Here is a 13,274-nt window from a genome sequence, read left to right as displayed (position 1 = left end):
GCGTGAACTGCGTGGCACCAATCGCGCCCACCCTTTCTTTCGTCCTTGTTTTTTTTTCATATAGTTATTAATTCCGCACGAAAGGTTTTAAAATGACTCATCGATCAATGTCTCGCTCCGATGCGTAACATTTTTCATTTTCCTCGCGAGTTGCAAAAAAAAAATTGCGTTTCACAAGCGAGTGGGTATGAAAATCTTGAAAATGAGAATAGCAACGCGAGCATGAGGTGAAAAAAATTTCTAATTCTCTCTGCTCCCTGCACGTGTGCGCGCACGTCCGTGTACGCGCGTATACAAACACGTATTATACGTATTAAAACGCCAGTGCGCAGGGTACGAGATTTTGGATTAATCCAGGACGGGGAATAATGTTTCGGCTAACGGGTATGAACGCAGTGTATAGAAAATTTCGCGCCTCAAGAGGTCGCGCTGCTCAACAAATCTCGAAGCATTTCATAGATTCGCAGCAGAAAAATGTTAAGCAGCGCCCGACGACCTCTTTTGGAGCAAATTTTTCCATACACTGTACGTTTCGTTATAGCCAAAACATTATTTTCCCGTGCAGCGCGTCCTAGATTAATCCAAATTCTCATACTCTCTGCGCGCTACGAGCTGTGCTGTAGGCGTTATATACGCGTAGGCTCGCGCGCGAGCGACATAGTCGCAATTTTCGCTCGACCGAAATAATCTCGTGTGATCCGATGTGTGAACGAGCGAGGATTTGCGCCGTCCTTGTGATTTTGACCGACAGTATTGCTCGCCTGCAGAGCGAGAGAGAAGGTATAAAGGGGGATTTAGCTTTGAAAATTGGATGTTTTTTTTTCTATTCCAAATGGGAAAAGAGCAAAAAATCCGCAATGAGCTCGTTCGAAACGTGGAATGATAAAAATGCAGCGACGCGGCGTAAAACACGTGTACATAATTACACGGTCTTATCCTCGCGATATTGTTTCGTATAATCTGATTTGGCGCATTGACCCGATGGGAGAATCTGTTGCTGCTATTTTTTTTTTTGCTTCTTTCTCTCTCTCTATTCTCTTATACTTCGCGTATTATTAACGCCGCGTGGCACACGACGCGCGCTCGCGATGCGGGAGAACAATGATGAGATTGTAAGAACATCTCGTCGGCCGTTATATAGTATTGTCAATTAGTAGAACGGAAAACTTTTGCCTTCGTTTGTCCATTCATCACAATTAGCGTTTCATAACCTCTCGGCTCGTTTATGAATAGTTTTCTCGACGGGCAAAAAAAAATAATCAGAGGGAAACGATGACTAATTATAGATTATTCGAAAATACCGAGAGCGTAAAACTATTTTATTTCTTTTTTCTTTTAATCCTTTTGTTGCTCCTTTCGAACTTCCAAAAATGCAGTATCTCGAGTTACTCGCGCCAAGTGTATGGCGCCTCGAGCTATATAAAATAACCACATATTTTATCAAACATTGAGCTTCGCGTGGAAATTCTATACACACGCGCGCGCGCGCGCGAAAAACTAGCGAACAATACGGCATACTGAGGGTGGTGCCCCTTTGGAAAAAAGTGCATTGTGAATGTCAATACGATTCACCCGCGCTCCAAATACGCACGCAGGAGTATATATATTGAAATAAAAAAAAAGAAAAAAAAGAGTACTGCGTTGCGCGGCTGCTTCTAAAATCGAATTCTCCTCGCATGTGTGTGGATGTGTAGAGTGTGCGTGTCTAGGCTGAAATCAATCGCGGACGTGCTGTCGCGCGCGTTCAAATCTTTTATTTTTCCTTTTACAGTCGAGTTGGGGGGGCAAAAAAAACGAACGAACGTTAAAAATCATCATACAAAGCAGTAGCGGAGCTCGGAAATTTAGGTCGGTGCCGAGAGAAGTTTTGAATTAAAACTATCTACCGAATTGCTCCCGAGTGACGTAGCGATGGACCGAACAATGACTTTGGCTTTCGCGCGCGCGCCTCTCTCGGGAGGATATTTCGACGTTACGCACCGCATCGTTCGCGCCCGAACCGAATATCAGTTTAAGTTTCTGCGTTCTCGATTTTTTTTCTGCCCTCCTCCCCCGATTTTTTTTTTCATTTACGCGCGCTTCGAGAATACATGAGCTTTTTTCATCGTAAAAAATAACAGTTACGCCAGGGTTGAGATAGACATGTTTTGTAAAAATATGCCATCAGCCGGTTCCACGCATTAGATATTTTCGTAGCAAACATTTTTTGCGACAACAACGAAAAGAAAAAAAATCCACACTCTCGAGCTGCGGTGAAAAGAAGCTATCTTTACAGAATTAATAACCCTTCTTCGCTTCCGATCGGAACTTCCAGACATTCTTTTCTTCTTTTTTTTTCTCGACTTGCCAGGAGTCGTGCCAGACATACCGAACGAGTCTCGCTCTTTCTCGCCTCTCTGCCTCGAGGCTAAACGAAAGTTGCACGCGCGCGAATAGAAAAAGGAAGAGTACCTTTAAAATCTTTCGCGTGAATAAGGGAAAAGACACGCGCAGCTATCCTCGACCTTTATACCAGTGCGCCGTCTATTTTACTTTTTTAACAAGCTCGACGCGCAACATATCTTATTTATTATCCTTGCGATTTTCACGTGTGTGTATGTCTATGTGCGCGCATCGCACTCGAGAAAGCAAACATGCATTATTGGCACTTTGGGGTTTTTAATGAAATCTTACGTCACGCATGCACGCAGCGAAGCGTACGGATTTTTTGCTGTTGCTTTTTTAATTTTCAACGGTGACGATCGATTGTATTTTGTCATCGTGTAGAGCCGATCGAAGTAGTTATATCGGCAGTACAGTCAATTACGATCGAGTATATAAAGAGCGCATATGGCGCAGGAAGTTCATTAATAATATGAACTCTCGACCTCTTTTCACCCGCACACTGTATTGTTTCTCTACTTCTCTTTCTCGGTCTGTCCCTCTCTTGGCTCGCGTGTGTGCGCCCACATGCCTTAATAACATTAAGTGAAAAATCACTCGGTAACGTTCAAGTGTTCTCATTATTATAACGCGTCACACCGATTGCTACTTGGCAATGGTATAACGCGACAATGAATTTATCATTCGCGTGTGTGCGTCCACTTTGCAAGTTCTCGTAATGTCACATGGCGAGCTCTGTTTTTTCTCCCACATATCTAGTTTTTCAATTGATGTGTATGTTTTTATAGGTGTATTGAAATAACAACTGACGGAGAAAAACATCTCGTCTCTTCGCTCGGTAATATCCCCTCACTCTACGCGTGTAATAAAGCACCGAGAATTTCGGACCGAGTTTGCTTCCTTTACCTTTCCCTCAAAGTAGCAAGAGGCAATTTTCCGATGCTCGCGATCGAAGTCGCGTAATACATCGCGTCGCCGATAGAGAGTGTATACGTTATACTTACGTACACATGCACGCGTACGCCAAACAAACTTCCCGCTGTAGCTTTCGCGATACTTGAAATATCTTCGAGTACTTTATGCGCAGTATAAAGTGTACGAGCGAAGAACCGAGCCCTCTCTTTCGCCGTATCGCCCGACATTCTTGTGCAACGAGATCGGGCGGAGGGTGGAGATGCATATTCATATTAGTGCGATAAATTTTTTTCCCGTCCCTCGCAGGCCAAACTCTTAAGATATATACTTGCGCGCGTCGCGGAAAAAAAAGCATTTTACTACGGGTTCGTGAAAGATCGATTGTTGCGCCAACAAAAATTAATATTTCAAAAAAATACACTCCTCGTTAGGCAAGCTCCGCAGCTATATAATGTAAGTGCGTATAACTATGTCGAGTATGCGATGCACGAGAATATTTTAAATTCCATTCCAATAGATATTACGCGACGATGCGTACAATGTTTGTAATTGCGCGCCTGCGAATCTTTCAGGAGAGAGGGGAAAAAAAATCTCGGGAATTGATCGCGCGTCGCACGCGAGATGTCGTCGCGCACATTCTAATCGGTATATATACGTGCCAGCAAGTGACACTAAGCAGAAGACGTGACGCGAATCGGCGATTTTTCTCGCTTTGCGCTCTTTCTCTGTTCCTCTTTTCCGAGCGATGAAAGAGCTTACACGTATTGTTATCGGGATTTGTCGGTGACGAGCTTTTCTTTTCTCGCACGACGCCGTTGCAGCTTGCCAAAGGGTATCTATCTCGCCGCGCTGCTCTTCTTCCTTTTTCCCCCTTTTTTTAATTTTATTCCTGATAAATAAGATCATACATTACGCCTTCTGCGCAACGCACTGAATACCGAATCGTTTTAAAGCAGCTTAATAATAACTTTTTTTTTTTGCACTTCGTACCTCGGTAGTTTTTTTTTGTTCGTTCAAATTTCCCGAGAACGTCCACGCCATAAAATATCTTTTAATATGAGTGGCTCTCTCTCTCTCTTGGAAAAAGAAACCAAAGAGAGAGAAAATGAATTAAAGCAGTCGAGTCGAGTTCAGTGCTCGCTTCCTTTATTCGGGATTAATCGTACACGCTATAAAAGCTCGCGAGTCGTATTATAATATCGGTCACAGGTCGTCGTCGAACGTGTTGCACGAGCAAATGCACTTGCCGCTCCGCTCGTCTTCCTCGCAGCTGAAGCTGTCGTAAAGCGAGCACCTAACTGCGCACTTGAGCATTTGCCACGACGAGCAACAAAGGGCATCTGTAATACAAGTGATATGTATTTTGAGAGAGAGAGAGAGAGAGAGAGAGAGAGAGAGAGAGAGAGAGAGAAAGAGCGAGAGAGATCGATGTAATCCACGTGGACGCGTTTTTTTTTTCGTTCTTTTTCGCGTGCCCTCTCGTACAAAGAAGAAGCAAAAAGAATATTTTATATTATCAAAGGAAAAAAAAATAGGTTTATACTTTGAAAGCTGCAGACGGCGACCAGCAGGAGAATCAGTAATAATTTAATCATTTTGCTACGTCGGAGCGTATAGTAGTAGTACTGCGCAGCACTGAATCTTTTATCAGTCGTGCAACCAGCAAATGTGCACGTTTGGCTTAGATATCGCGCGCGAAATAAGTATTTTTTCAGCCGCGACACAATTGACGCGATGATTACGATCAACTTTTTGAAATTCGCAGATGTTTTACTTGATTTTTTTTACGCGAGCACGGTTATTGCAGCTACCGATTCGAAAAGTTCCAAAGATTCGCACTGGTGTAAACAGTATCATCGCGATGATTCCTACCTATCGCTCGTGCCATTGCACACGCGCTTTATGATACTGCGAATTTGGACGCGTGCGCGCACTACACAGACGGGCGATCAGCTCCTCCTACCTCTGTATATTTACATGGATGCACCACCTACCTACCCACCTACTGCAGCAGCTATTATCATCGCTCACTCTAGCTTGCGCTTTCCCCGAGCTTATCAATAGACGTAATTAGTCAGCGAATTTCTCGTCTGTATATTGTGTTCTTGTGTGTGTGTGTGTGCGTGCGCGTAACTAGCCCACGTAATATATAATGCGTGGTTGTTGGAGCTTGCAAGCTCGCGATGTATCGCTATATTATTATGTCGATCGAGAATCTCAAAGGGGCTTAACGCGCCCGCGCCCAAGCCTGTGTGAAAGCCCGCGCGATGTTTAATCACGAACACGAGAGAGTCGTGTTTTGCACATACGAATGAGCTGTATTATATATTAAAGCCGCTGCGAGTACTTTACGTTTGAGGATGAGAATGGAGGGAGGGGAACAAAAAAAGGCGACGAAAAAGAAACAAGTAGGCGAATAAACAGCCACGAGCGGGTTGACCGAATAGTCAATTTGAACAGTAGTGCCACGCATACACGTCGTGCAATATAGTTAACGAACTACGGGTGCGAGAACACAACTTGTCTTTTTTTTTCTCTCATGCACCGGGAGTTTGCGTATCAATTACGAGTAATTAAAAAACATCATTTTTCTCTCTTGCGTGTATGCATTCGTGGCCTTTTTTTCTCCATTCGAGTGTGTTTGCTTCCCCCCCGGTACAGTTCTGCTGTATTTTTTTGTCAGTTTCGAGACTCTTGACCCTACGTCGAGTCGCGTGTCTCGACAGGCGGACTCGATAAATAAACGGCTGCAGTGCGCAACGATATAACAATTAGTATTCGCTAGAATGGACAGCTAATTAGTGGATATAAATCAATCGTGGGAGACAGAGGACAGCGCGCGCAGTACTGCACGCCGGGCCGGAGCTATATATACAGAGAGAGAGAGAAAAAAAAGTGAAAAGCTTCATTTGTCAATCGTGGCAATCGGTCCGGGGGAGCTTGCGCGAGAGCGCGGGCACGCGATATTGAAGCGATTTTTTTTGCGCTCTATAGCTCTCTGATCTCGTCGGGCCGGGGGCTGGCTTTATTACGCTATAGAAAAGAATGATGGCTCTTAGCCGATGTACAACGCAATTTTTTTTTATTTAGCAACTAAATAAAATTGATGTAACACAGGCAGCGACGCATAACAAGCGTGTGTGCGCGCGCGCGAACGCTATAGAGGATTTATGATCAAGAGACGTCGGGACGCTGGCGTTTCAAATTCGTGTATAATATCTCTGAACAATCAAGCGGTAGGCGCTTAATCCTATCTCAATCGAATTATACAGCTCCGTGCGCGTGGGCTGTCGCGCGCGCGCGCGGCGAAATTTACCCTGGGACTGCTGCACGGGCATATAAACGTTACCGTTGTGCTGCTGCGCGGCGGCTTAAAACGGGCTAAAATTTTGGCGCTTAAAGGCACACACACACGCGCGCGGGTATACATACATAAAGTGTGCTGCACCGTACACCAAGTGCCACCTTATATTCCGTGAGAAGCGGGTCTTTGTGAGCTTACACATGCATGCACACATACTCTGCAGCGTTCTGGTGCGCACACACACGCACGAAACTCGTTACTTGAATACAAATGTCGAGCGAACGTCAAGCTTTCGTATTTAGACTATGTGTACCGAGAGAGCGAGTCCTTTGGGAAGAATGGCTTGGAAGGGGAAGGGGGGGGGGGGAGGGAACTCGCGGAGATGTCATGCAAAAGAGACGTAGCAGCAGCAGCAGCAGCAGCAGCAGCAGCAGCAGCAGCAGCAGCAGCAGAGCGTTGGAAAATGTCCTGGAGCTTGCGAGCTTGCACGCGGCGGAGAGATGGAAACCCGAGACTCGATCTTTCTCCCGCGTGACTGAAACTATTTATTCTTTCAGATCGATTAGCTGCAGGCCGATTTAAAGCGGAAATTAAACCGAATTGTAAATTAAATCCGCAGTGCCTCGGGAAAACAAAAAAAGAAGAAGAAGAAGGTCTGTGTTTTCGCGTCGCTGCGTACAGTAGTCGCAGAATTAAAAAAAAAAGAAGGTGATGTCGGGTGCTCGCATATATAGCGAGCTTTCGCCTCCTCACGCTTACTTCAACGTCCGATCGCTGCTCTCTGCTTTCCGAAGCATAACGTCTTTTCTCCCCCCCTCTTTCACTCCGAGTGGAGTGGAGGAGGAAAAATTTTCCTTATCTCGCTTAACAAAGTTTTTCTCTGTATAAGAAGGAGGTTATCTGGGCTTGGTCATCACTTCGCATTAACGTAAGAAAATTATGGACTCGAGGCGCGCGCGCCCGTGGACGAATCTACTTAAGAGAAAAGACAGAAGAGATGAAGACGCTCGCACGGAATATTAATTTTCCACGAAAGTTGCCATAGTTATTGAATTTCTAATTTCATATAGTCGTCGCCGAAATTTGCATGTTTTAGCTCTCTCTCACTCTCGCGCGCGAGCTTGCTCGAGTACAAGCCATCTCTCCAATAAGATTTCAATTTCCATACTGATTTTAACGTCGTTACACATTAAAAGGCTACCTACCCTATGATTTGACTTTTTTGCTTTCATTATCGTTAAAATCCTCGTTTTACTTTATTTTGTTATTTCATTTCTGTTTTTCCTTTGTTATTTCAAAACTGACGCCGACTGGCTTGCATTTTGAACGCGCGTGACGTTCAAATTACTCTACGCCGCGTATGTATAACGAAGAGAGTGAGCAGCGAGAGAGAAAACTAGGGAATTTAAAAAGGGCTCGCGCGGAGCTCTCGTGCATATATGTATAAAAACGTGAAAAAGCACTCGCGGGGCCGCAGGACTTTGAAATCAAAAAACTGTCACGCGCCTCGCCGTGCATGGCAATAAACCTCGTCAAAGTGTGTTGAGCTCGTGCGTGTGTATGCGTGTGTCTTTGTGTGCGGTGCGCGCCTAGTGATGCCTAGCACTCGCGCGGCCTACTCTACGGAGCTTATGCGTGTATATTCTGTAGAGGCTCGCTTGCGCGAGAAAATAGAGAAAGATCACGAGCTTCGCACTCTAAGAGATATATATATATATTTCGTTGAGTTGCATTGCGTTGGGCGCGAACGCATAATCATACACGTACACACACGCGCGTGCACCATTTTTTTAATAGCCGCCTGGGTTTGAATAGAGTTCACTCCCCTCGAAATAGTAAAAAAGAAGATCTTCGTTCGGACAAAAATTTTCTCGATTAAAAGTCGAATGTTAAATGAAAACGAGCGCGTGTTTAATATGCATACATATAGTTTTATAATTGAAGTAACATAAGAGTCTAATATAGCCGACTAAATGTGCGTAATACAATTAAGCCCCGTCGTCGTCGCGAAGTTACTAGAGCAAGGATAATTAGCCGGAGAGAGAGAGAGAGTGAGCGAACGAGTCAAAAGAGCGGCGCTCTCGGCATCTGCTCTGTGCCACTGGCTCCGACGCCACCTCGACGTATTTCCCGTATCTTTTAAAAGTTCATCTTTCTCTCTCTCTCTCTCTCTTTTTTTATCTCCGTTTTGCGCGGTTGCGAATGAGCAAAAATAACACACTTTCTTTTGTGTGTAGACACTTTGTGAACTTACCTTATACCTCATGTCGTAGTCGGGCTGCTGCTCTTCCAGTAAAGAGTCGGCGCTGCTGTACCTGCGACAACAAAAATCAACGAAAGAATTGAGTAACAGAAATCAAAAAAAGCTCGTCGTCGCGTTGTTACAGTGTGTCGAAGAGATCAAAGTCGTCGTGTGTTGAGGGAGGTATGAGCTCGCGCTTTGCTCACACATATGCGCACGTTGTATATGGATATTATCCCGGCCGGGTCGTTGGCGCGCGCGTTTGACGAGCTAGAGAAACAGAGAGAGAGAGGGAGAGAGAGAGAGAGAGAGAGAGAGAGTCGCGCTTGATTGCGACGCGAGCAGCAGCAGCAGCGGTACATGTGGAGCCAGCAGGTGTATTGCCTCGTCGCTCCCGGCCTTTCAATAAAGTTTCGCCTCGGAAAGCCTGAGAGTACGTACATACGTGGGTGTTTATATGTGTATGTTAGTAACGACTGCTGCACGGCACACATAAAAGGAGCCATCCGCGCGGCCGCGTGCGATCTTTTGCATGTCTGCTGGTTCGATCGATTAGGGGGCGAGAAAAAAGAACGCGTACCTTTGATCAACGAATAAAATAACTTCGTCCTCATTGGTGGCAATACGATTATACGTGGCGTTATAACTTCTTTCCCTTGTTGTCATCGCAGTTTTAAGTTCTGGCCTGGCCCGAAGTTCGAGCACCGGCGGCTTAATACCTCGATATACGAGCGCACATAAACAGAGACTCACGAGAGTCCGAAATATAAATTTTCGCTTGGCTATTCTCGCTCCTTTATTTTTTGTTTGTTATTTCCTTTGCCTTTCATTGTGTGTGTATATACACCACATGGCTGTATAATGGAAAAATAAAAACAAAAGCGACAGCGGAGCTTTTCGTCCGTGGTGGGATTACTCAAGCAGTCCGGGACAAAGAGAACTGGCAAACATACACAAACACGCATGCACACACAACACCTAAACGAATCGATTTTAGCGCGGCACCGAATTTCACGCGCAAAGGAACATTTGCGACTTTTTCGCTAATTAAGCGCTCGAACGAATTATTATTATCCGAAAGTATCGGCTCCGCGCGCATTATACATTTGTAGCTCCCTATAGCTCTTGCAATAGCTCGCCGCCACGTAGCGGTCGAGAATTTCGGTACATTACAAATTTAAAATATGGTCGAGCGTCGCACCTTATCGCGTCTATACGCAAGGGAGAAAAGCAATTAACATGAGAATTTGAAATTCATACGTAATAAGCGCCCAATATATATGCGATCGAGGTTTATCGAGGCCGGCGTTTTCGGCCCTCGTACATAATTTCGATGCTTAACACGACGTGTCACTCAGAGCAAAGCATGAGATAGAGGCTATTATCAATTTTGATATTATTGCGGGGCATAAAAGCCAGCAAGAAAAGAGCCAAGTTGTCGAGATCAAAAGTAGAAAAACTGCAGTGTCTATCTATACGTATAACTAACGGGTTGATGTTGTCTCGCGGATTCGAAGGAAACGAGTGGAATCGTGCGATAACAAGGACCTTTTCTTCGGGCTTCGGTAATTCGATTTGACTCCTCCCGTTCCTTCCTTCGCGTCCTGACAAAACAAAAGGTACATCGTGGAAAAAAGAATAACGAGAGTCAGAGAGAGAGAGAGAGACAGAGAGAAATGTTGGCTGCTTCTGTTGTTGTTGTTGTTGTTCTTTTCTACTCCGCGGGGTATATATGGAATAAAGAAAGAGAATAAGGTCGCTTATCGATAAAAATTTTTCCTTCAATCAGTGCGCCGGCTTTGATGTGTGTTTCTTTGTATTATATACTCTATACTTTTTCCAGTAAATTTACAAACACTCGTAGATAATATTTTGCGGAAAAATTGCACCTAACAAAGTCTAAACTCTCTCGAATCGAGGAATTTTCAAATAAATACATCAAGCACTTGGGCAGAAAGCGAAAGAGCGAGGCGATGATCGGTGCAGATTATTTATTCGGCGATCGTATACCGCTCCGGCATGCAGTGGACAAAAAACAAAAATAAAGAAGAATCGAATTTTTGATCTCTTTCGCTTGATTGATCGATGGCACTTGGGAGAGAGAGAGAGTGTTATATGCGCGTTGCGGCGGAAACGACCGAGACGAGCTTTTTTTTATGTGTGTGCAAGCTCGGGCAGGTGCGTATTTTATATATTGTTTCGCGGCCAGCGCAGAATACACGTATACGCGAATGCGCGCGAAGCGTGAGATCTTTTTTTCCCTCGTTCTTTCTTCGTTCTCTCTTCGACCCGTGGCCGCTGGATGCGGATTTTTTTTTGTGCGCGCTCAGAGACGCATTTGGACTGCTCGATTGTGATACGCATCGGCTAATGAGAAATTTTTAGTCGATAATTCAATGATACACAAAGACGGCCCCGTGTTAATGTGCCTCTCCGAGCGTCCTACTTTTTTTGTTGTTGCGTGCTCGATGCCGCGCGCTGCTGGAGAGTTTTCAAGCGATCTTCTTTGCAACAATAAAAAAAACATTCAATATTATTATTCGTTTCGAGGCAAAAACTGCGCGTTGAACGCACGCAATTTTCTCGCTCGTTTTCTCCTCGCTACCACCACTCCTCTTTCTCGATCCGTTTTAAATTAAATATATATAGGTAAACGCACCAATGCGCTGGGAATATAAGATAAATAAAATGAGACTCGGACTTTCTTAGGACTGCTTGACACGGTTCGCAACGGTGTGCAGCAAAAAAAAAGGAACATGGTCAACTCGGATGATCATAATTTTTACAACTACGAAGCAGCCGTTGCTGCTGCTGCTGCTGCGACGAAAGTATAGTAGATGAGAAAAGTTGACTCGAACTTTTTTCGTTTTTTTTTGCCCTTTTCACCGAAATAGTTTTTCGAAATTGAAACCGATAATCAAATGGAATCAAGAGTTGTGTGTGTATGTTTTTTTTGCACGCGCCGCGCTCGTATCGGATGGCCGACGATGAAGAGATTATGAAAGTAATACAGGTGCTCACTGCGCGCTTGAGAGTGAAATTGAAGAAAAATCCAGCGGCGGCGGCGCGCGGATTGGAAAGTCGAGCAGCCGTAAAATTGCTGATTTGGTTTGGCACGATTCGAATCGCCTATATCTATATATCCTACGTTCGGTTAAACGTATAATACGCAGATATAGCATATATCTGATTTTCTTGCTTAGAGTCTTGGTTTATCTCTCTCTGAATATGCGTCGTTAGCGACATATATCGCATGCATTTATATATATACGGATCCGTCGCGCACAAGAGCGTGTGTAATTATATATATCGTTGACTCGCTTGGCTCAAGGAGTCTCTCCCTCTCTCTCTCTGTCTCTCAACCGAGTAATCCGACGGAGAATCTGTGCATTGTATTTTCGCGTAATCGAGTTCTTCTTTTTTCCATTTTTTTTATTTCTGCTGAAAACAGAGAGCGCAGCTAGCGCGAGAGATGATACTCGCAATGAAATCGCGTTCGATCAGGCGCGAATAATAAAAGCGCGTTTCGAGTCTCAATCCTACTTTGCTCGGGTTTGCTTTACATTATTATGCAATTCCCGTTTGATTTTATCGCGAGCTGGTTGTACTTGCGCGCGTTTATGTCGATAAATCGATGGTTATGGTACTCATTTTCTTGCGTACGGATATTTCTCACGCAGCACAATGTCAATCTGCTTTTCGTTTTGTTTTGTCTCTCTCTTTTTTTCCTTCTACTTCTTTTTGTTATTTTTCGTAATTTATGAAAATCTATTCCTGCGCGTCGTATCGCTTATCTGCTACACGGCTCTCGTCGTCGCGCCGAACAAGTGACGCAATGTAATACAAGCACAATAGTTTTGACCAATTAAACGTGAGTCGCATTAATTAATTGTTTAATTGACATCTGAGTCTGTGCGAGTGCACAGTGGATGGATCTGTTACGCATCGCTGGACTCCGTATATAATGTTTTTCTACGACGCGAGAAAGAAAATTGCTTCGGCAGCAGGCAAGTGATATTATTATATATGCTAAGGAAGCTCTCCGCATATACGAGAAGCGATAATAGCTGCTTTTGCGGCCGAGGCATCGATTCAACTCACATCGCGCATATCGTGACACACATAATAAGAATCGAGTTTTGTCTATTCTCGTCTCTCTATCGTATCTCCATCTCCCTCATTCGCGCAAACATCGCGCGAATCAATGCTCGATGAGCCCGCGGGATGTATATAACAGCCGGAGCACGCGGTATTGACTTCGTTACCCGGCAGTACACGATCAGCCCGGGCGGCGCTCATTACGCGTTCAACCTTTCATTTCGTTCAAATTTCCCGAAATATATTCCAAAATTAACGTTTATAATTTTGGCTTATGCACGATCCAATCCATATACCCATCGAATGCATAGATAATATGCGGTGCATTCACAA

The 13,274-nt window shown here is 44.5% G+C and overlaps 1 protein-coding gene across 3 annotated transcripts in view; it reads right to left on the bottom strand.

Moving 5' to 3' along the window:
* LOC106649696 (neprilysin-4-like) overlaps window positions 1–13,274 on the bottom strand; it is a 37,715-nt gene that overhangs the window by 21,947 nt on the left and 2,494 nt on the right. Inside the window, exons 1-2 of one of the 3 annotated variants that reach the window (XM_014367261.2) lie at window positions 9,424–9,574; window positions 8,856–8,916 (exon numbers count right to left, since the gene is read on the bottom strand). In XM_014367261.2, coding sequence (XP_014222747.1) covers window positions 8,856–8,916; window positions 9,424–9,509 — 147 coding nt within the window. In that variant the 5' untranslated portion in view covers window positions 9,510–9,574. Of the gene's footprint in view, window positions 1–8,855; window positions 8,917–8,986; window positions 9,024–9,423; window positions 9,575–13,274 lie in introns of those variants that run through there. The other 2 variants (XM_014367264.2, XM_014367262.2) reach the window with 2 other exon arrangements.

Source organism: Trichogramma pretiosum, unplaced genomic scaffold, assembly GCF_000599845.2.
Source record: "Trichogramma pretiosum strain Unisexual culture from Peru unplaced genomic scaffold, Tpre_2.0 scaffold43, whole genome shotgun sequence".
Taxonomy (NCBI): domain Eukaryota; kingdom Metazoa; phylum Arthropoda; class Insecta; order Hymenoptera; family Trichogrammatidae; genus Trichogramma; species Trichogramma pretiosum.
Note: the sequence above shows the minus strand (reverse complement) of the source record. Positions and strands in the feature narration are given on the sequence as shown.